The sequence below is a fragment of the Mesoplodon densirostris genome, chromosome 7 (genome assembly GCF_025265405.1).
Source record: "Mesoplodon densirostris isolate mMesDen1 chromosome 7, mMesDen1 primary haplotype, whole genome shotgun sequence".
Taxonomy (NCBI): Eukaryota; Metazoa; Chordata; class Mammalia; order Artiodactyla; family Ziphiidae; genus Mesoplodon; species Mesoplodon densirostris.
The window spans coordinates 40,777,336-40,801,719 of record NC_082667.1 but is presented as its reverse complement, the minus strand read 5'-3'; the positions used below and the strand labels follow the sequence as shown (position 1 = coordinate 40,801,719).

The following is a 24,384-nucleotide window of genomic DNA, read 5'->3' as shown; positions in this document are numbered from 1 at the left end:
ATCTATTATAGAATTACCTGAGCATCCTGTACTGTTATCTACAACCATTTAAATACTTATTCATAAACCTTAATAACTACCTTTGCTTCAGGATCTATATTCCTTAAATCAACCATTAGAAAGCTGCATGTTCAATCCAGATACATGACTGAAGAAAATGAATCATGTGCCCTCTTGGTTTGGTATTCCTCTTGTCTATTTTAAATGTCAGCTATTTAAGGTATTAGTATTAAAAGACGTTACTTGGACATTTCTCACTTGGAATATTAAATACAAGAAGTTATGGTTGCCTTTCTGTGAGGACACCTAAATGCCCTTTTGCCCTCTTTATATAACTGAACTCTTTCAATTCCAGAGCAGCAGCTGTTCATGCTTGGTGCACTGCGATAATTAGCCTACAATTGCTTTATTTTGTACATCCTCATGAAACCTCAAAACTCAGATTGGGACTTGAGCCCATGGGCTGAGACTTGACCCCAGCCAAAACTCAGATTGGGACTTGAACACACTGTCCTTTAATTGAGATCACACACTCAGGACTTAACAAACTCAGGTTCTTTATGTCTCATCACAGAAAGCATTCAGTGAGAGACAAAGTGATAGGTAAGAAGTGGATTTTTTTAGAGAGACACACTCCATAGACAGAATGCGGTCCATCTCAAAAGGTGAGATGGCCTTGGGAGAAACACACTCCACAGAGTGTGGGACATCTCAGGTGAGAGGCCCCAAAATATGGGGTAGTTAGTTTTTATGGACTGGGTAATTTCATAGGCTAACAAGTGGGAGGATTATTCCAGCTATTTTGGGGAAGGGGCAGAGAATTCCAGGAACTGGGCCACTGCCCACTTTTGGCCTTTTATGGTCATGGTACCTGTGGGTGTGTCATTTAGATGCTAATGCATTACAATGAGCATATAATGAGGCTCCAGTTCTACTGGAAGTCTGCCATCTTGGACCTAGTTGGTTCTAACCAATTTTTGTGTCCCCCAACCGCTATGTCATTCTTTTAAAGGTTGTGTACTGCCCCCTTCCTGTTTCAGAAAGAAGATGTCTTGTGCTGAGTATTCTTTTCATGTGCCAAGTCTAGAGGAGCTTGTTGGAGGTAAATGCAAAACTGAGTTTTTTAAATTATCCTAAGGAAAAAAATTTAAAAATAAAAACATTCTAAGATAAGCTTTATGCAATAGTACTTTCGATACAGAACTAATTTTCCTTTTCTGTATTTGTTCTGTACTGTTTTTATTGCGAGAGTCCAAAATTCTGCCCCTCAAAAAAAATCTAAATTCACAATTCAAAGATTCTTGATGAGATATGAACTTTACAGAATGAAAATGAATATGGTAATCCACGATTTAAATATGTGTGGTGCCCAAAGGGTTCTACAATATTGCTTTTTTAACTTTTTTTAAACATCTTTATTGGAGTATAACTGCTTTAGTGTTGTGTTAGTTTCTGCTGTATACCAACTGAATCAGCTATATGCAAACATATATCCCCATATCCCCTCCCTCTTGCATCTGCCTCCCACCTGCCTTATTCCACCCCTCTAGGTGCTCGCAAACCACGAGCTAATCTCCCTGTGCCATGCAGCTGCTTCCCACTAGCTATCTATTTAACATCTGGTCCTGTATATATGTCAATGCTGCTGTTTTACTTCGTCCCAGCTTACCCTTCCCCCTCCCCGTGTCCTCAAGTCCATTCTCTACATCTGCGTCTTTATTCCTGTCCTGCCACTAGGTTCTTCAGAACCTTTTTTTTTTTTTTTTTTTAGATTCCATACATATGTGTTAGCATATAGTATTTGTTTTTCTCTTTCTGACTTACTTCACTCTGTATGACAGTCTGTAGGTCCATCCACCTCACTACAAATACTCAATTTCATTTCCTTTTATGGCTGAATAATATTCCATTGTATATATGTGCCACATCTTTACCCATTCATCTGTCGATGGACACAGGTTGCCTCCATGTCCTGGCTATTGTAAATAGTGCTGCAGTGAACATTGTGGTACATGACTGTTTTTTTTTTTTCTTTTTTTTTTGCGATACGCGGGCCTCTCACTGTTGTGGCCTCTCCCGTTGCAGAGCACAGGCTCCGGATGTGCAGGCTCAGCGGCCATGGCTCACGGGCCTAGCCGCTCTGTGGCATGTGGGATCTTCCCGGACCGGGGCACGAACCCGTGTCCCCTGCATCGGCAGGCGGACTCTTAAACTCTGCACCACCAGGGAAGCCCCATGACTGTTTTTGAATTACAGTTTTGTCACGGTATATGCCCAGTAGTGGGATTGCTGGGTCATATGGTAGTTCTATTTTTAGTTTTTAAGGAACCTCCATACTGTTCTCCATAGTGGCTGTACCAATTTACATTCCCACCAATAGTGCAAGAGGGTTTCCTTTTCTCCACAACCTCTCCAGCATTTATTGTTTGTAGATTTTTTGATGATGGGCATTCTGACTGGTGTGAGATGATACCTCATTGTAGTTTTGATATACATTTCTCTAATGATTAGTGATGTTAAGCATCCTTTCATGTGTTTGTTGGCAATCTGTATATTTTCTTTGGAGAAATATCTGTTTAGGTCTTTTGCCCATTTTTGAATTGGGTTGTTTGTTTTTTTGATATTAAGCTGCATGAGCTGCTTGTATATTTTGGAGATTAATCTTTTGTCAGTTGCTTCATTTGCAAGTACTTTCTCTGATTCTGAGTGTTGTCTTTTCATCTTTTTGTATTGTTTCCTTTGCTGTACAAAAGCTTATAACTTTCATTAGATCCCATTTCTTTATTTTTGTTTTTATTTCCATTTCTTTAGGAGGTGGGTCAAAAGGGATCTTGCTGTAATTTATGTCATAGAGTGTTCTGCCTATGTTTTCCTCTAAGAGTTTTATGCTCTCTGGCCTTACATTTAGGTCTCTAATCCATTTTGAATTTATTTTTGTGTATGGTGTTAGGGAGTGTTCTAATTTCACTCTTTTACATGAAGCTGTCCAGTTTTCCCAGCACCACTTATTGAAGAGACTGTCTTTTCTCCATTGTATACTCTTGCCCCCTTTATCAAAGATAAGGTGACCATATATGCATGGGTTTATTGCTGGGCTTTCTATCCAGTTCCACTGATGTATATTTCTGTTTTTGTGCCAGTACCATATTGTCCTGATTACTATAGCTTTGTAGTATAGTCTGATGTCAGGGAGCATGATTCCTCCAGCTCCATTTTTCTTTCTCAGTATTGCTTTGGCTATTCGGGGTCTTTTATAGTTCCATACAAATTGTGAACTTTTCTGTTTGTTCTAGTTCTGTGAAAAATGCCATTGGTAGTTTGATAGGGATTGCATTGAATCTGTAGATTGCTTTGGGGAGTAGAGTCATTTTCACTATGTTGATTCTTCCAATCCAAGAACATGGTATATCTCTCCATCTGTTTGTATAATCTTTAATTTCTTTCATCAGTGTCTTATAGTTTTCTGCATACAGGTCTTTTGTTTCCTTAGGTAGGTTTATTCCTAGGTATTTTATTCCTTTTGTTGCAGTGGTAAATGGGAGTGTTTCTTTAATTTCTATTTCAGAGTTTTCATCATTAGTGTATAGGAATGAAAGAGATTTCTGTGCATTAATTTTGTACCCTGCTACTTTACCATATTCATTGATTAGCTCTAGTAGTTTTCTGGTAGCATCTTTAGGATTCTCTATGTATAGTATCATGTCATCTGCAAACAGTGACAGTTTTACTTCTTCTCTTCTGATTTGGATTCCTTTTATTTATTTTCTTCTCTGATTGCTGTGGCTAAAACTTCCAAAACTATGTTGAATATTATTGGTGAGAGTGGGCAAACTTGTCTTGTTCCTGATCTTAGAGGAAATGGTTTCAGTTTCCTGAAACCATGGTTTCACCATTGAGAACGATGTTGGCTGTGGCTTTGTCATATATGGCCTTTATTATGTTGAGATAGGTTTCTTCTATGGCTACTTTCTCGAGAGTTTTTAGCATAAGTGGGTGTTTTATTTTGTCAAAAGCTTTTTCTGCATATATTGAGATGATCATATGGTTTTTATCCTTCAATTTGTTAATATGGTGTATCACATTGATTGATTTGTGTATATTGAAGAATCCTTGCATTCCTGGGATAAACCCCACGTGATCATGGTGTATGACCCTTTTAATGCGCTGTTGGATTCTGTTTGCTAGTATTTTGTTGAGGATTCTTGCATCTATGTTCATCAGAAATATTGGCCCATAATTTCGTTTGTTGTGACATCTTTCTCTGGTTTTGGTATCAGGGTGATGGTGGCCTTGTAGAATGAGTTTGGGAGTGTTCCTCCCTCTGCTATATTTTGGAAGAGTTTGAGAAGGATAGGTGTTAGCTCTTGTCTAAATGTTTGATAGAATTCGCCTGTGAAGCCATCTGGTCCTGGGCTTTTGTTTGTTGGAAGATTTTTAATCACAGTTTCAATTTCAATGCTTGTGATTGGTCTGTTTATATTTTCTATTTCTTCCTGGTTCAGTCTCAGAAGGTTGTACTTTTCTAAGAATTTGTCCATTTCTTCCAGGTTTTCCATTGTATTGGCATATAGTTGCTTGTAGTAATCTCTCATGATCCTTTGCATTTCTGCAGTGTCAGTTGTTACTTCTCCTTTTTCATTTCTAATTCTATTGATTTGAGTCTTCTCCCTTTTTTTTCTTGTTGATTCCATTTTATTTATCTTGTCAAAGAACCAGCTCTTAGTTTTATTGATCTTTTCTATCATTTCCTTCATTTCTTTTTCATTTATTTCTGATCTGATCTTTATAATTTCTTTCCTTCTGCTAACTTTGGGTGTTTTTTGTTCTTCTCTCTCTATTGCTTTAGGTGTAAGGTTAGTTTGTTTATTTGAGATTTTTCTTGTTTTCTGAGGTAGGATTGTATTCCTATAAACTTCCCTCTTAGAACTGTTTTTGCTGCATTGCATAGGTTTTGGATCATTGTGTTTTGTCATTTGTTTCTAGGTATTTTTTGATTTCCTCTTTGATTTCTTCAGTGATCTCTTGGTTACTTCATAGTGTATTGTTTAGCCTCCATGTGTTTGTATTTTTTACAGTTTTTTTTCCTGTAATTGATATCTAGTCTCCTAGCATTGTGGTCGGAAAAGATACTTGATATGATTTCAATTTTCTTAAATTTACCAAGGCTTGATTTGTGACCCAAGATGTGGTGTATCCTGGAGAATGTTTCATGCGCACTTGAAAGTGTATTCTGTTGATTTTGGATGGAATGTCCTATAAATATCAATTAAGTCCATCTTGTTTAATGTGTCATTTAAAGCTTGTGTTTCCTTATTTATCTTCATTTTGGATGATCTGTCCATTGGTAAAAGTGGGGTGTTAAAGTTCCCTACTGTGATTGTGTTACTGGCAATTTCCCCATTTATGGCTGTTAGTATTTGCCTTATGTATTGAGGTGCTCCTATGTTGGGTGCATAAATATTTACAGTTGTTATATCTTCTTGTTGGATTGATCCCTTGATCATTACATAAGTGTCCTTCTTTGTCTCTTGTAATAGTCTTTATTTTATTTATTTATTTTTTTTGCTGTACGCGGGCCTCTCACTGCCGCGGCCTCCCCCGTTGCGGAGCACAGGCTCCGGACACACAGGCTCCGCGGCCATGGCTCGCGGGCCCAGCCGCTCCGCGGCACGTGGGATCCTCCGGGATCGGGGCACGAACCCGCGTCCCCTGCATCGGCAGGCGGACTCCCAACCACCGCGCCACCAGGGAGGCCCAATAGTCTTTATTTTAAAGTCTATTTTGTCTGATATGAGAATTGCTACTCCAGCTTTCTTTTGATTTCCATTTGCATGGAATATCTTTTTCCATCCCCTCACTTTCAGTCTGTATGTGTCCCTAGGTCTGAAGTGGGTCTCTTGTAGACATCATATGTACAGGTCTTGTATTTGTATCCATTTAGTCAGTCTATGTCTTTTGGTTGGAGCATTTAATCCATTTACATTTAATGTAATTATCAATATGTATGTTCCTATTACCATTTTCTGAATTGTTTTGGGTTTGTTTTTGTAGGTCTTCTCCTTCTCTTGTGTTTCCTGCCTAGAGAAGTTTGTTGTAAAGCTGGCTTGCTGGTGCTGAATTCTCTTAACTTTTGCTCATCTTAAAGGTTTTAATTTCTCTGTCGAATCTGAATGAGATCCTTACTGAGTAATCTTGGTTGTAGTTTTTCCCTTTCATCACTTTAAATATGTCCTGCCACTCCCTGCTGGCTTGCAGTTTCTGCTGAAAAGTCAGCTGTTAACCTTATGGGGATTCCCATGTATGTTATCTGTTGCTTTTCCCTTGCTGCTTTCAATATTTTTTCTTTGTATTTAATTTTTGATAGTTTGATTAATATGTGTCTCGGCATGCTTCTCTTTGGGTTTACCCTGTATGGTACCCTCTGTTCTTCCTGGACTTGATTCACTATTTCCTTTCCAATGTTATGGAAGTTTTCGATGATAATCTCTTCAAGTATTTTCTCAGACCCTTTCTTTTTCTCTTCTTCTTCTGGAACCCCTATAATTCGAATGTTGGTGCATTTAATGTTGTCCCAGAGGCAGTGAGACTGTCCTCAATTCTTTTCATTCTTTTTTCTTTATTCTGCTCCCTGGTAATTATTTCCACCATTTTATCTTCCAGCTAACTTATCCGTTCTTCTGCCTCAGTTATTCTGCTATTGATTCCTTCTAGAGTATTTTAAATTTCAGTTATTGTGTTGTTCATCACTGTTTGTTTGCTCTTTAGTTCTTCTAGATCCTTGTGAAATGTTTCTTATATTTTCTCCATTCTGTTTCTGAGATTTTGGATCATCTTTACTATCATTACTCTGAATTCTTTTTCAGGTAGCTTGCCTATTTCATCTTCATTTATTTGGTCTTGATGGTTTTTACCTTGCTCCTTCGTCTGTAACAAAATTTTTTGTCATTTTTTTTTTTTTTTTTTTTTTTGATGGGTGGTGCTGTATTCCTGTCTTACTGGTTGTTTGGCCTGAGACGTTCAGCACTGGAGTTTGCATGCAGTTGGATAGAGCTGTGTCTTGATGCTAATATGAAGATTTCCCAGAGGTGTCACTCCGATTGATATTCCGTGGGGTCTGAGGTTCTGTGTTAGTCCAGCGGTTTGGACTCAGAGCTCCCACCACAGGAGTTTGGTCCTGACCTCCATCCTGGGAACCAAGATCCCAGGTGGGCAGAGTATCAGGCCCCGGATCTCAACAGGTTCCTGGGGGTCCAAGTGGGCAGGGGAAACCTGGCCATGCTCCCTTTTGATCCTCTGCCCTCCCAGTGGTTACCCGATTTCCCCCTTTGTATGTGGGATCCCTTCCCCTCCCCCAGCCACCCTTCAGGGGCTCCAGTCCCATCCCACCTCCACTTCTCCTCCCCCTTCACTCCCCCAAGCCCCATGCCCTACCCGGTTACTGGGGGTTCCTCCTGTCCCCTTAGGTGTCTGTGGTCCCCCACCAGTGCCTGATAGGTACCCTAGTTGTGAGGAGATGGGAATTCCGTATCCCTGTCCTCCTAGTACGCCATCTTGACTCAACCCCTGCTTTATTAACTTTTTACCAGTTGTAATATTCTTGAAATATATAATCTACTGTGGTGTATTACTCATGTTCCCAATCTACTACTTTTTACCCCGTCTCCTGATATGACAGACTGCCAGTGAACTTGCTTAGATTTTTCTGTCTGTGTATGTTTTTAGGTATTTCATCTTATTTGAACAAGAACTTAAGGCAGCTTCACAAGATTAATTCGAAGGAGGGGATATAGATAAGAAAAAGAAAATAAAAATAAGAATATAAAATGAAGCCAGGAATCGTACTAATCCAAAACTATAGCCTGTCAGAATGCTAGCATTTGTTTGACAGCCTTTGGATTCTATTCTGAGGGTAAGCGTAAAACCTACCCTTATCTCAAAGTGTATCTGTCCTGGTAGTTCTTCTGTCCTCCTGATAAGGTTGAAGTCAAGAAGTATATTCACCCTATTCTCCAGTGAAGGAGGCACAGTTCTTGAGGCACTAGCCTATGTTCCCTTTTTGCCTGGCAAATAAATAAAGCCACTTTCTTTCTCCTCCATTAAAAAAAAAAAAAAAGAGGTATATTCACGTTTTGCTTGGTTGTAGCTCTCCTCTTAAAACCTTCATATTTTTCCTAAGTTGAAGGAGAGCTAGTAAACAAACTGGATTACTAGTATTCTTTGTATTTCTTTTCTGTCAGTCTTTCTGTCTTTCCTGATATAACAGGACAGCTAGGAATCAGACGAGTGCCTTCCTACAACCTATCTCCTCTTGTGTCTTTATGTTTGTTTTCTTTCTATCTGTACAAGGTATATTCTATACAAAACAGAGATGAAACATAAGTTTTTTGGCTTAAAATTTGTTTTCAGTTTTTACAGAAAATCTTATAGCCAGAACTTGGTCCCTTTGTGATTGGTAAAAAATAGATTTTACTACATTTCCATACATTGAATCTTTATATATTCATAACTATGCAGTCATTAGTCTAGGTAGGGGGATTTTCCAGTCAATTTGGTTTCTGTTCTCATGTACATAAAAGATCTGGTATGGAATATCTATTTAGGATATTTAGGGCTAAATTTAGGATGACTTCGTGTTTTTAGAAAGTCTGATTCTACAAGACTTAAACTAATGGCTGACACTATTGTCAGAGAAGGTTTTTTTTTGGCTGCACTGAGTGGCACGTGGGATCTTAGTTCCCTGAACAGGGATCGAACCTGTGCCCCCTGCAGTGGGAGTGCAGAGTCCTAACCACTGGACAGCCCAGGGAAGTCCCCTTAGAGAAGTTGTGTATAAGAACTTTTTATCCTTAAATGTACATTGCTCCTAGATTTGTAACTTTGAGACAAGTTTGCTTTTTTACCTTTTTGATTGAGTTATGACATATCTAAAGTACACTGATCTTTTTTAAATTTATTTATTTACTTTTTAAAATTTTTTTGACTGCACTGGATCTTCATTGCTGCATGAGGGCTTTCTCTAGTTGAGGCGAGTGGGAGCTACTCTTCATTGCAGTGTTCGGGCTTCTCATTGCGGTGGCTTCTCTTGTTGCAGAGCATGGGCTTGAGGCATGCAGGCTTCAGTAGTTGTGGCACATGGGCTCATTTGCTCTGAGACATGTGGGATCTTCCCAGACTAGAGCTCGAACCCATGTCCCCTGCATTTGGCAGGTGGATTCTTAACCACTGTGCCACCAGGGAAGCCCAAATACACTGATCTTAAGTGTATAGCTTGATGAATTTTAACATGTTTACACCCATAACACACCCAGATTAAGATATTAAATATTTCCAGAATCCCAGAAGACTCCTTGCACTTTCTCAGTCAATATCCCTACCCCAAGAGGTGACCACTGTTCTGACCTGTTAGAACCGTAGATTAGCTGCCTGTCTTTGTGGGGGGTTTTTGTTGTTCTTTTTTTGGTGGTATGCGGGCCTCTCACTGTCGCGGCCTCTCCCGTTGCGGAGCACAGGCTCCAGACGCGCAGGCCCAGTGGCCATGACTCACGGGCCCAGCCGCTCTGCGGCATGTGGGATCCTCCCGGACCTGGGCACAAACCCGCGTCCCCTGAATCGACAGGCGGACTCTCAACCACTGCGCCACCAGGGAAGCCCGCTGCCTGTCTTTGAAATACATATGAGTCGTATAACACATACTTTCATGTCTTACTTCTTTTGCTCAACATTTTTTCTGTAAGCATTAATGAAGGTGTTGCATGTAATTGCTTACTTTCTAGCAATTTAAATATTTACATTTCAATACTTGGAATCCTCTCCCTAAAAGAAACGTAGTCCTCACCTGAGCGCAGTGTTTATCTTTAGTGGTTTCTAATCGCTACAGTTTACAGTGTTATTTATGGAAGTATTTATGTACCTTAATATATGTATCTTGTGATTAATTATGTGTTCAGTTTCTGATTGTAGTCATTAATAAGACCATTTCCCCCTCCTTTTGTTTGTTTGTTTGTTTGGCTGCGCTGCACAGCATGTGGGGAGCACCCCCTGCAGTGGAAGTGCTGAGTCTTAACTGCTGGACCACCAAGGAAGTCCCTTATCCCCCTCCTTTAAAGTTACACAAGTTTAGGGACTTCCCTGGCGGTCCAGCAGTTAAGACTACATGCTTCCACTGCAGGGGGCGCGGGTTCCGTCCCTGGTCAGGGAACTAAGATTCCACATGCCATGTAGCGCATCCAAAAAATTAAAATTAAAAAAATAGTAACTTACACAAGTTTAGTTTGGAAGTATGACACAAAAAAACAGTTGAGGGAAGACTTGATATGTGATGGCAAATTTCTACCTAATGTTTAACCCTTTTCCTTGTTTTTATTAGTTCTGCAGAAGGGGCTAGCGGATAACTTTGCTGATGTCCAGGTCTCTGTAGTTGATTGCCCTAATTTGACCAAGGAGCCATTTACCTTTCCCGTAAAAGGTAAGCAGTATCTCCAAAGGATATTGCCCCAACTTTTAGATTAAATTGTGTTTAATTTCTGTGTTTTCTAATATTGGTCAAATTTCATTTTATACCCTTGTAGAAAAATACGGTGTTTTATGTACTTTTGTAACTTTCACAGGTTATATAATAGATATTCAATAGGCTAGAATCCTGAATATCACAGGAGAGTTTTGTTTTTAATCATTCAAGTGACTGTTATGGAAACTTACTGTAATTTTTATTTATTTATTTATTTATTATTCATTCATTCATTCATTCAAGACCAGAAGGGATCTCAAAAGCCTTGTATTTATTTGAATCATCTATTAAATACTAATATCCCTTCAACAAATTTGTCGAGTGATTATCCAGCCAGTGTTTAAAGTGAGAAGGGAAATAAATATTGATGCTGAAAACCTCTGTGCAGCACTGCCGAATTGAATCTCAGAGACGAGAGTTTTGGGTGAAGTAGAAAAGAATACTTTTATTGCTTTGCCAGGCAAAGGGGGCCACAGAGGCCTAATGCCCTCAAAACTGTCCCAAACTCAGTGGGGGGGGGTGTGGGGGGAGTCTTACAGTCAAGGGGAGGGGCTTCTCATAAGGATCAGAGTGCTTGCAAGGCCTGCATTCCTTCAGTCTAAGGATCATCTCAGGTGGTCCCGTGATCTATGGTTCTCTAGGTTATTGAACTGTAACCTTCTCTCTGGAATGAAGAATATTTCATCAAGTAGTTAACATCTTCCATGTGGTGGGGGTTTTAATTCTGCAGAAGAGCTCAAAGATATAATTATGTATATCCGGTGAGGAGGAACCAGGACCCTGCCCCAAGGCTACACTATTGTTTCTTGACTGCTCCTCCCTTGTCTCTTCATCCCCCTCCCTTCCCTGATTAGCAACTGTTTGAACCTGCCCTTTGGAACTCAGGGAAGGTCACAGAAGCTGAATGAACCCTATTTCCTACCAACAAAAAACAGGGGACACGAAAAGACTTTTGTTCCCAGGAGCCCCACAGGGTCCTGCTCGGTTTCTTTTTTTTTTTTGAATTTTATTTATTTTTTTATACAGCAGGTTCTTATTAGTTATCCATTTTATACATATTAGTGTATATATGTCAATCCCAAACTCCCAATTCATCACACCACCACCACCGCACCCCCCACCCCCCGGCCCCCACCCCCGCCACTTTCCCCTCCTTGGTGTCCATACGTTTGTGCTCTACATCTGTGTCTCTATTTCTGCCCTGCAAACCAGTTCATCTGTACCATTCAGTTTCAATATTAAGTAAATATAATTTGTCAGACAGTATGATGGATATCTATATTTGATGTCTTAATTTTTATAATAACACTGCAAGGTAAGTACTAGCCCCAGTTTATAGATGAGACAACTGAAGCTGAAGAGAGGCTAAGTAATCTCAGTGTGAATCATAATCAGGATTCAAATCCAGATCTGTCTGCTTCCAAAGTCCAACATTCTCTCATTATACCCTACTGTGATGAGGAATTTGGAGAGAAACAGTCACACTTACTCACTCTTTTATTATGTAATTGACATCTTTGTTAAAAAGCAGTTTTACGTAGAAATCCTGGACTCTAGTTCTTTCTCTGCCACTTAAGGTTTCACTACCTTGGGTAAGCCAATTAATGTATCTGGGCTTCAGATACATTAAAATGGGGGTGGGATTTGGGTTAAATGTTCTTTTTGGGTCTTTCTAGTTCAAACAGTCTTTGATTTTAAGTAGACCTGTAAATTCTAGAAGTTTTATGTACCAGATGGCAATTTCTCTTCACACCTTAAAAGCATTTATCATAATACGTTTTTTTTTTTTGGTTTTATGTTTTGGTTTTTTGGCCCCGAGGCATGTGGGCTCTTAGCTCCCTCACCAGGGATTGAACCCGCACCCCATGCATTGGAAGGCGAAGTCTTAACCACTGGACTGCCAACAAAGTCCCTATCATAATACTTTTTTATAGCTCTGTTTCTTCCGATTATAAGGGTAATATATTTTACCCCAAAATAAATAATTGATTAAATAATTAAAATAAAAACCAGAAAACACAGAAGAGTACAAGGAAAAATAGTTAATCTTAATTTTGTCACCCAAAGGGTTGGTTTGAAAAAGAGTTTTCTAGGTTCTTGTCAATAATCTGTGAGTCTTTAAATTACATACTAAGGAAGCCAGATATGTATGCATATGTTACATATATGATCTTTCATAAACATATTTAGGTACTTTCTACATGAACTGGTCTTGTCACTACTGATCTTGGTGTGTTTACTAGTATTATTTTGTCGTTTTACCCGAAAACCAGGTTCACCTCTTGGTGGGTGTCGAGCCAATAGACACAACCAAAGCACTAGAGAAGGAAGGATTTATTGTCACTTGCAGCAAGTAAGGAGAACACTGGGGGATCTTTCCCAAAGCAGTGTCCGCCCAACAGCAAAACTGGGAAGTTTTAAGCTAAGAGTACATGCATATTCATGACGGGGCTTGAGCAGAGGAGAATTCTGCATAGAATTGGGGCAAAGGTGTACAGAGTCCAAGCTTTAGTTGATTGAAGTCTGGAGGGTCAACATCCATCATTCCATCCTCCACCTGGGTGGGGGCCTTAGTTCCTGCAGAACTCCGTGATTTATTATTATCTATATCCCTTGAGGAGGAAGTAGGACTCTGCTTTATCACTGCACTATTGTGTCACTGCCTTTTTTCTGTTCCTGCATTCCTTTGTTCCCTTAATGTCATTAATTGCTGAGACCTGTTCAAGGGCAAGCATTGTGGCCAGGCTTAGATCACAAAATAGCTTAGGCCAAAATGAGTTCTCTTATGTCAAGAAAACCATTCCTGGTTCTCTTTCTCCAGGGACTCCTACCCTATCTACTTAACAGTCTCTCTACACATTTCATACTGGTTGGCCACTGCTGCCTGATATTATTTCTCCTCTTGGTTCTCCTCTCTCCTTGGTTCTTTGCCTCTTCTTCCTTGGTGCCTTTCCTTCCTCCATGATGTTCTTTCTTTCTCATTTTTACTGGCTCCTTTCTCTTTCTGGCAGGCTCTTATATTTTCATCTTTCCAGAATTCTTTCCTCATCCTCTTATTCTGTCCAATCTCTATGGCTTTTCCATCTACTCCTGTGGCTTTAATTCTGCTTGGATACAACAACTTTAAAATCTGTATATCTCACCTAGCTTTCTCTTTTTCTTAGCTATAGGTCAATAATTCCAATTCATTCCTTCACCATAGTTGCCTATTCTCCTTTCTTTGTTCTTTTTCTTAATTTCCTCATCTGTTTTTAGCTCATTACTTGTCTTTTCTCTGGACTACTAAAATAGTCCTTCTAATGGCTTCTGTAAACTTTAATGTTACTATCATTTATGAGTCTTATAAGTGAGTAATTTCTGCTGATCCCATGGAAAACATTTCCAAAATCCCTAATTATAAATGGAACCTCACAGAATTCTGTACATGTGTCCTCTGCATAGCTGAATTGAACAATGTATCTACATTTATTATGGAATGATGTTAGTATGAAATTTATAAGACTACTTTTTCTCAGATAAAAGGTAATGATTTTCCACTCTACATTAACAACAACAACAAAAAAATGTGCCTTTTCCCAAACAGTGTCTAGCTTTACCTGTGACGTTTAATTAAAAATGTAAGTAGAGAGTTCCTAGCATCTGAAGTTACCTAAAATTACTTGTCATTTTTATAAACAACCTTGGAACAAACAACTCTAACAAGAGGACTTCTCGATATGGATTTTTAAAAGAAGTAATATTTTACCAAAATATTTTAAATTAAAATATAATTTTAGCTAAAACCCTCCCTCCCCCAAAAGAAAGATTTTTAAAGGAATAAGTCATTATAGACTAATTCTAGAAACCTCATCCAATCCAAACACTGGCTCCAGTTCTAGCCCTTGCCCTATCATCAACTTTCTTTTTTTTATATTATTAATTTTTACTGGAGTATAGTTGCTTTACAATGTTGTGTATCATCAACTTTCGATTGCCTTTATGCTACTAACTATATCAAGTCATGCTTGGTTATGACAGTATTAGAAACACAGGAAGTTAGAATAGGACAGGGATCCTAGCTACTTACATTTTCCAACCCCTGCTATTTGTAAAACTATGAACTGAAAAGTTATATACTCTTAATAAATTAGTGTCTTCTGGCATTTTATACTTAAATTTAGATGTTTGCCTATTTTTAAGATGGCTTGATTTATTTTTTTTAGGTATCTGTGGGAAAACTAGAATTGCAGAAGTAGGAGGTGTGCCTTACTTATTGCCTCTTATAAATAAAAAAAAAGTAAGTTTCTTTTACTTTTCACATTCACATGAAGATTATGAAAATTGGGTTAATTCCTATTTTTATTATTAGAAGGTCCATTGACCAATGTGACAAGGAAATATTAATGGATGTAGTAATAAAAAGTAAACCTGGGAATTTATATAAGTAAGATTTAAATAATATGTGTTTCCTCTTGTATAGGTTTATGATCTAAATAAAATCGCAAAAGAAATCCAGCTTCCTGGAGCTTTTGTTCTTGGAGCAGGAGCAGGCCCATTTCAGACTCTTGGATTCAATTCTGAGGTCAGCATATACATAATTATTTTATTTTGTTGATTTGACACTTAGTTTGCCTTTTTCCTTTTATTGCCCTATCAGAAATCCTGTCTTCTGAATGAATTATAAGTGGTTGATGTCATACCTCTCTACAGATTTGTTACTGTTTGATACAGATTTGGAGTATAGCACATGCTCCAATTATTCCAACTGAAATGGAGCACTCATCTCTAATTTAGATTTTCTTATGGCACACATTCAGTATTCGAGGAGTCCATCGAAGGTCCTACTGTGATTTGCTGAGGACTCTGGACTGTGAAAGATTTCAATCCTTACACGTCAGAGGATTCCTAACTTCTCTATGATCTTTGCTAGTATAAGGGCAGCTTTCACTCAGAAGATGAATGAAATATTTAATGATCTAATCAACTCCCTCTTTCAGACCAAATTGCAGGGACATACCCCAGTAGTATGATTATTATTTACAAAAGGTAATATCTATCACTATGTATGTTAACACATTTCCAACATAAAAACATCACTGTTTCTTCACATCTCACGAGGAGAAGAATGAATAACCTGCTGAGTCTGCCCATTCTCTCACAGCCTCTTACAGGTGTGACTGTTAGTCAATAATCATACAAGTCCTTTTATAGAAACATTAATATAATTTGCCTAGTGTTCAAGACAGAAAAAGTTTAAAATTTAAGTGAGAAATTTTAGGGACGTCTCTGGTGGTCCAGTGGTTAGGATGCGGCACAGCACTTTCACTGCCAAGGGCCCGGGTTCGATCCCTGGTCAGGGAACTAAGTAAGTAAGTAGGTAAGTAGGTAGGTAAGTAAGTAATAAAATGAGAAATTTTGATGCAAATGTCACAATCTTATAGAAACACTATAATACTGTAAACATTTTCTAAAATTTTTTTCAGTTTTTTTGATATTTATAAATCTTTAACATTTTGAATCTAACATTAAATATTTTATTTTTCATGCTTTATTATTAGATCTTGAAATAAAATGTCTTAAAGTCTAGGATAAAATATTTTGTTACATTATTCAAGATCTTCTCTTTGCATAGAGATACTAGGCTTGACTAATTACCTTATTTACTTTTCTTTTCAGTTTATGCCAGTTGTTCAAACAGAAAGTGAACACAAACCTCCTGTGAATGGAAGTTACTTTGCTCATGTTAACTCTGCAGATGGAGGGTGCCTACTTGAGAAATACAGTGAGAAATATCATGATTTTGGGTTTGCATTACTGGCTAATCTTTTTGCCAGTGAAGGCCAACCTGGAAAGGTGATTTTGTTCTAAAAATGCAGTATTCTCCAAGAGTTCTCAGATAGCTAAAAATTTGAATGCTTATTGCTACTACTGTAGTTTTCTTAAGAAAATCCAAAGCTACCTAAGTCCCAAACCTCTTTAAATAACCCAGTTATGAAAGATTCAGAAAGTACTACAGGCAGAGTGAGGGTCTCATTTAAAACTAAGGTTAAGAATACTTTGGGCTTCCCTGGTGGCACAGTGGTTAAGAACCCACCTGCCGGGCCTCCCTGGTGGCGCAGTGGTTAAGAGTCCGCCTGCCGATGCAGGGGATACGGGTTCGTGCCCCGGTCTGGGAGGATCCCATATGCCGCGGAGCGGCTGGGCCCGTGAGCCATGGCCGCTGGGCCTGCGCATCCGGAGCCTGTGCTCCGCAACGGGAGAGGCCACAACAGTGAGAGGCCCACATACCGCAAAAAAAAAAAAAAAAAAAAAAAAGAACCCACCTGCCAAAGCAGAGGACACGGGTTCGAGCCCTGGTCTGGGAAGATTCCACATGCCACGGAACAACTAAGCCCATGTGCCACAACTACTAAAGCCAGCGTGCCTAGAGCCCACGCTCTGCAACAAGGAAGTGATCGCAATGAGAAGGCCTAGCACCGCAACGAAGAGTAGCCTCTACTCTCCTCAACTAGAGGAAGCCCGCACGCAGCAACAAAGACACACACAAACAAAAATTTTTAAAAGAAAAAAATAATAATACTTAGTAAGCAATAGCCTTTTTTCCAAGGAACTAAAATAGGGTGTTCCTGTGGGGAGTGAGTTAGTCAAATAGATGAACCATGCAGCTGAAGTAGATAACGTCTACCTATATAGTTAGTATATACGTAACTTACTCATTTCTGATTGATCAGACATTGATTGAGATAGAAATGATGGGAGCAAAAAATTATAGAAGAGGTGAGGAAAATTAATGCCTCACTTCATATTTACTTCCTGTTAGTACAAAAAAAAAAGGATGATTTCATGTTCCAAAATTGTAATGATGGTCGCACAACTCTATACATATACTGAAACCCATTGAATTGTATACTTTAAATAGGTGGATTGTATGGTATGTGAATTATATCCCCAATGAAGCTGCTATTTTTTTTTAAAGATGATTTCAGTTTTAGCTGTTGTGAGAACTCCCAGATCTTGTAGAGATAACTACTTCAGCCACTTTGGGAAATGAGATAGTGAAGCAAAAATACCTAATAAAGTGGAGGTAACAGAAGTCCAGATTTTTAAAGGAAATGAGAAAACATAATCATTTCTCCTCCCTCCAGTTATCAGAAGTTAATCCCTTTAAACCAAAGAATTCTGTCTTTTACCACCTTGACATATAACAAGAATCTCTAGAGTTCAGTGTAGAATTTGGCTATAAATGTATAAAATTTAGCTATAACTCTCTCTCAATCCAAGAAAGCACGAATACGACACTGAGTAAATGATACATAATTCATATATATATATATAATACTATATATATTATTAAGACTTAGAGGATTGAGACACTTCTCATATCTGGGTGCTCGAAGCAAACAAGTGAATATTTGCTTGATGGCACTGAATTATATAATGTTTCACTTGGGTAGTTATTTACATAATATTTTGCAGCTTAAAACAATGGTATGTATATTTATGTCCTCTCTAGGTCATTGAGGTGAAAGCCAAAAGAAGAACTGGAAAACTTAACTTTGTGACTTGTATGAGACAGACTCTTGAAAAACATTATGGAGATAAGCCTGTAGGAATGGGAGGTACTTTCGTGATTCAGAAGGGAAAAGTGAAGACTCATATTATGGTAAGGGCCTGTGTGTGTGTGTGTGTGTGTGCGCGCGCGTGCACGTGCTTAATATCGTAGGATTTTTTTTAATATACATTGAGAATTTAACCTTTTTTAAAATATTTATTTATTTATTTTTGGTTGCATTGGGTCTTAATTGTGGCACACGGGATCTTCGTTGCATCATGTAGGATCTTTAGTTGTGGTATGCTGGCTTCTTAGTGGACTTCTTAGTTGCAGCAGGCGAACTCTTAGTTGCAACATGCATACAGGATCTAGTTCCCTGACCAGGGATTGAACTTGGGCCTCCTGCATTGGGAGCACGGAGTCTTACCCACTGGACCACCAAGGAAGACCTGAGAATTTAACTTTTAAAGACACCCTGAACAACTCCTTTTACTGTGATCATATTACTTTCAAATTTAAATGACAAACAGTACTGTAAAGCAACTTGTAGGATAATGTCCAGCTGGAGTCCTTTTTTCATATTAATAATATTAGAACTTTCTTCTCAATTTGTTTGTATTAAAGATTGAGATAGATGTTAGTATAACCCTTAGAAACTGATTATTTTCATTGCTAGAATCCCTATATAGACTTTGCTATTAAGATGGTTGTGGTTTTAGGGAAAGATCTCATGAAAATTACAGTCTTATGGGCTAACTATAATTAGTTTATAAGACATTAATGATGGAATACTATATGAAGACAGACCAGGTCATCTAGGACTTTTAAAATAATTTTTGGTAGGTGAGTGAATGAACGAATAAATGAATGAAGTGTAAAAGTGTTATAACTTAATGTCCTTTTTGTTTTAACAATGAAGCCATTAGAAAATGTATTGTTTTGATGTTTTTTATCCTGATAATTTTAAATGGCAAGCCAGCTGATTCTGCATAGAAAGACACAACATTTGTGAAACTACTTACTTTTCCAATTTACGACAAAATTATAGATAAATCTATTTGTAAATACCAAAGGATTATAGGATTTCTTAAAATTCAAGTAAACAATACTTTATTATTAACTATAGTTACCATGATGTGCATTAGCTCTCTAGAACTTATTCACCTTATAACTGGAAGTTTGTACCCTTTGATCTACATTTTCGCATTTCCCCCGCCCCCTCATCCTCTGGCAACCACCATTATACTGTTTCTCTAAATTGGACTTCTTTAGATTCCACATATAAGTGATATCATGCAATATTTGACTGTGACTGGCTTATTTCACTTAGTGTTGTATAATGTCCTCCAAGTTCATCTATATTGTTACAAATGGCAGGATTTCCTCCTTTTTCTAAGCCTGAATAATATATCACACCTAAAAAGATACAGATAACAATTTCTTTATCCATTCATCTGTTGATGGACACTTAGGTTGTTTCCCAGTCTTGGCTAACGTGAATAATACCACAGTGAACATAGGAGTGCAGATATCTCTTCAACGTAGTGATTTCATTTCCTTTGGATATATACCCAGCAGTAGAATTGCTGGATCATATGGTGGTTTTATTTTTAATTTTTTGAGGAACCTCCGTAATGGTCATGCCGGTTTACATTCCCACTAGCGGTGTACAAGCCTTCTCTTTTCTCCACATCCTCACCAACACTTTTCATCTCTTGTCTTTCTGAGAACAGCCATCTGCACTAGAGTGAGTGATATCTCATGGCTTTGATTTGCATTTACCTGATGAATAGTGATGTTGAGTACTTTTTCATATACCTGTTGGCCATTTGTATGTCTTCTTTGGAAAAATGTCTAATTCAGTCCTTTGATCATTTTTTAATTGGGCTTTTGTTTTTTTTGCTATTGAATTCCTTATATATTTTGGATATTAACCCCTTATCAGATATATAGTTTGCAAATATTTTCTCTCATTCCATAGGCCGCCTTTTTCATTTTGTTGACTGTTTCCTTTGCTATGCAGAAGCTTTTTAGTTTGATGTATAGTCCCACCTGTTTATTTTTCCTTTTATTACCTGTACTTTTGATGTCATATCCATAAAGTCAAATCCAATGTCATGAAACTTCCCTCCTATGTTTTCTTCTAAGAGTCTTTGCAGTTTTAGCTCTTATATTTAGGTGTCTGATCCATTTTTAGTTAATTTTTGTATATGATATAAACTAAGGGTCTAACTTTATTTTCTTACATGTGGATATCCAGTTTTCCCAGCACTATTTGTTAAAAAGACAGCCCTTTCTCCATTGGTCATGGCATCCTTGTCAGAAACCATTTGACCATATATGCAAGGGTTTACTTCTGGGATCTCTATTCTATTCCATTGATCTGTATGCCTGTCGTTATGCTAGTATCACACTATTTCGATTATTATAGCTTTGTAGCAAGCCTGATATCAATAAGTGTGAGACCTCCAACTTTCTTCTTCTTTTTCAAGATTGTTTTGGCTGTTTGGGGTCCCTTGAGATTCCATATGAATTTTAGGGTGGATTTTTCTATTTCTGCAAAAACGTCATTGGGATTTTGACAGGGAATGCAGTGAATCTTTAGATTGCTTTTGATAGTATTGACATGTTAACAATATTAAGTTGTCCAATCCATGAACACAAGATGTCTTTCCACTTACTGGAATCTTTTAAAATTCATTTCAGCAATGCTTTGTACTTTTCAGTGTACAAGTCTTTTGCCTCCTTAAATTTATTCCTAAGTATTTTATTCTGTTTGATGCTTCTACCCCACTTTCAATGCCTTCCTTTTTTTTCATTTACCAGTATCAATAATGACATTTAAGACTGGGATGAGGATATACTCATAGGAAAACTGAGAGACTCCTTTATTTATTTATTCATATCTTTTAGTGTGTACACATTGATTGGTGGTCCTTTTGAAAACTAGGGTATATAACTTCTCTTGGTGCCAAAAATAGCAATAGAATGTATAAGAAGGCTTAAAGGTTTTAACAATGAAATTATATATAAATTTTTAGCTCAATAATATTCGATGTTTACTTGTTTAATGTCCTTTTATTATAGCCAGCAGAATTTTCTTCCTGCCCATTGAACTCTGATGAAGACGTGAATAAATGGTTATGTTTTTATGAGATGAAGGCTCCTTTGGTTTGTCTGCCAGTTTTTGTCTCCAGAGACCCAGTAAGTCTATGTCTGTCTTTTATATTGCAATAATGCTTGATTTTTAGAATATTCTTTTAGAATTAAGCACTTTTTGTGTTCTTATTTAAGAACTAGGGTAGTCTGTAGAATTGTCTTGAAAGGTAAGGGAGCAAGTATCTGACCACCCATGATTTAGGCAGAGCAGATTTTACCTTTGGAGAATTGAAGGCACAGGCATTTTAAATAACATCCAAAGTCACATTATTAAATAGTAGAATCAGGACAGGATTCAGGTCTCCTATCATCTTATTTGCTGTTCTATATACTGTTCATTATATTCTAATATTCTACCCTAGAAAAATAATATAGACTAATTTAAAGCAAATATCTACCAAAATACTGACAATATCTTTTGACCCAGTGATTACATGGGATTTATCTAGGAATTTATCATTAAATATATGCTTATGTGCATAAATGGCTAGTTAAAAGGGTTATTCATGACAGCATTGCTGTAATAGCAGAAGAACTGGAAATAATCTAATGTCGGTTGGAACGTGGTATGTGCATACAATAGAATACCATAGATATAAAAGAATTAGGAAGCTCTTTTATGTTCTGATATACAAAGATCTGAAAGCTATACTGTTAAATGAAGAAGAGCAACATACAGCACAGTAGGTGCAGAGTACTACCATACAAGTAATACATTTAAAAAACATCCTTTTGGAAGGATATAGAAGAAGCTGCTTACTTTGGTTGCCTTCTAGGAAAGGAAGTGAGGGCAGGAGATGGAAAGATACATTTTACTGAATATATGCTTTTGCACCCTCTGAATTTTGAATCATGTGACTGTGTTAGCTACCAAAAAAAAATAAAATTATTGTAACATAAATTAAAAAGGTCTCCCATCCCCTTAAACAAGTTGTATGCAAAATAATTGGAATACTAACAGATAGCTTCTCTGTTGTCCTAGGGGTTTGATTTGCGGTTGGAGCACACTCATTGTTTTAGTCATCATGGAGAAGGTGGACACTACCATTATGACACCACCCCAGATATAGTGGAATATCTTGGATACTTCTTACCTGCAGAGTTTCTCTATCGCATTGATCAACCAACAGAAACCCATTCATTTGGGCGAGATTAAATCAACTGATACTCGTTTGACTGATTAACTCATTAATTGATACTAATATAAAGCCTAATAGAAATGATCTCACTACTTAATAAGCCCTATTTTTTTCGGCCTTTCAAATGAAAGGTATGTCGACACTGTGCTCTGTATTACTTCACAGATCTATCTGAAAGGGATTATTGGGAACAAAGACCCATGATGGAGATGTTCTTCATTCTTTTTATTCTAAAAATCAGTCTTGGGCTTCCCTGATGGCACAGTGGTTGAGAGTCCGCCTGCCGATGCAGGGGACACGGGTTCGTGCCCTGGTCCAGGAAGATCCCACATGCCGCGGAGCAGCTAGGCCCGTGAGCCATGGCCACTGAGCCTGTGCATCTGGAGCCTGTGCTCCGCAACGGGAGAAGCCACAACAGTGCGAGAGGCCCGCATACCGCAAAAAAAAAAAAAAAAAAAAAAAATCAGTCTTATGTTTATAATTAAATATAAACAGGATTAAGAATCAAGTGATGATTCCTACTAGCTAATGGCAATAATTTACATTTGTATATTCAGTTTTTCAAGTTGGTCTTACAACTGCTAAGTGGATTTTTCTGGGTATTAGAAAAATCAGTGCTGGAAATGTTGATAGTTGTTAAATCTTTCTACTGAATTTTTAAAATCCATTTTAGAAGTCAAAGTACACTTTTTTCATGGAATAAGATGGTCAGAGGGAGCAACTTTACTCCTTTTAGTGATGTTGAACCATACTCTGAAGTTTGCAATTTGTCTTTAACAAATATTAGCAACCAGACGGTTAGCCATGATTCCTCCTTTGTTTGGACTGTCAATTGGAAGCAGTTTGTGCCTTGTTGGTTATTTGTGAGAAGTGAAAAGAAACAACATCAAAATACAACCTCGAAGTGAGTATACTTTAATTTATAAATGAGGCTATTGCCAAATATGACTACTATCCTTCATGAAATGTAAAATTATACCTTTACCAATTGTAATGATTGAAATTTTCCTCAGTGTTTTTCTATAATAATCATAAGCCAAAAACAACTCTCTAATCTTGTAATGCCAACACTGATTTAGGAGCTTTTTAGTACTAAGCATATAATAAATTGTCAAGAAATATTTTTTGTCTTTGGATGTTAACTATAACATGTCCTGTGAGTATAAATTCCTAAATATTATTTTTTAATAAACACTAGTTTGTACCAAAAGAAATGAATAAAAATTTTACATTCATAATATGATATTGTGTTTCTTTTTAATATCCTACCTCCAGACAAAAATAGTATTAGTATTCATTCATTTAACAAATACATACTGAATGAACACCTACCCTGCCCTCTGGAATGTAAGCTCCATGGCAAGGGCTTTGATCACCACTATAGCACTATCGCCTTTAAGAGAACCTGGCCAAAGTGGGCACTCAAATATTTGTTGAATGAATGATTATGACAGATACTTCAGTAGATGCTGGGATCTATCATTCAGTCATTGATATAGTAGGGGAAGGCAAATACATATTATGTCAGGTGGTACTAGTGCTATGAAGAAAAATAAAGCAGAAGATGGACTGTGAAGGAGGATGTTATTTTGTTGTGGGCACATCCACGCTGAGAAAAGGTGGGACTCCCCACCCAAAATTCAGCTCAGATGTTGAGACTGATGAAGTCACACACATACCAAGGGTGTATGAAAGACTTTATTATTCCCATAATGAGGCTTTCTGGGGAAAGCAGGGCAGCTCCCAAGCAAGTCCAAAAATGGCCTGAGAGAACACAGAGAGGAGACTGGCTTGGGGGTTTTATGGTGGTTAGGGGGTAGGGCCAGGGTGATGGTTCTGCATGCAGTTTGAATTTCCCACAGGTGGCAAAGCAAGAAGCAGCCAGGCTTTATTGCACAAACGTGGGGCAGAAGGGGAGGAAGGAGTGGGGTAAGGCTTAACAGCTGTCAGCAGTCAAACATCAAAGGTGGACTCAGACTCTATATGACACATTTTATAGAGAGATCGGGGAAAGCCTCTGATAAAAAGACATTTGAACAAAGGCCTGA

General features: G+C 37.8%; 2 protein-coding genes across 4 annotated transcripts in view; one reads left to right on the top strand and one right to left on the bottom strand.

Annotated features, from left to right (window-relative positions):
• The window catches only part of C7H11orf54 (chromosome 7 C11orf54 homolog), a 28,655-nt gene extending 5,166 nt beyond the window's left edge, over positions 1-23,489 (top strand). For all 3 annotated transcript variants that reach the window (XM_060103586.1, XM_060103585.1, XM_060103587.1), the window contains 8 exons: positions 1,041-1,102; positions 10,367-10,465; positions 14,710-14,783; positions 14,967-15,068; positions 16,163-16,339; positions 18,000-18,149; positions 21,126-21,242; positions 22,180-23,489. In XM_060103586.1, coding sequence (XP_059959569.1) covers positions 1,048-1,102; positions 10,367-10,465; positions 14,710-14,783; positions 14,967-15,068; positions 16,163-16,339; positions 18,000-18,149; positions 21,126-21,242; positions 22,180-22,353 — 948 coding nt within the window. In that variant the 5' untranslated portion in view covers positions 1,041-1,047 and the 3' untranslated portion in view covers positions 22,354-23,489. The remainder of the gene's footprint in view (positions 1-1,040; positions 1,103-10,366; positions 10,466-14,709; positions 14,784-14,966; positions 15,069-16,162; positions 16,340-17,999; positions 18,150-21,125; positions 21,243-22,179) is intronic.
• TAF1D (TATA-box binding protein associated factor, RNA polymerase I subunit D) overlaps positions 1-24,384 on the bottom strand; it is a 42,596-nt gene that overhangs the window by 12,596 nt on the left and 5,616 nt on the right.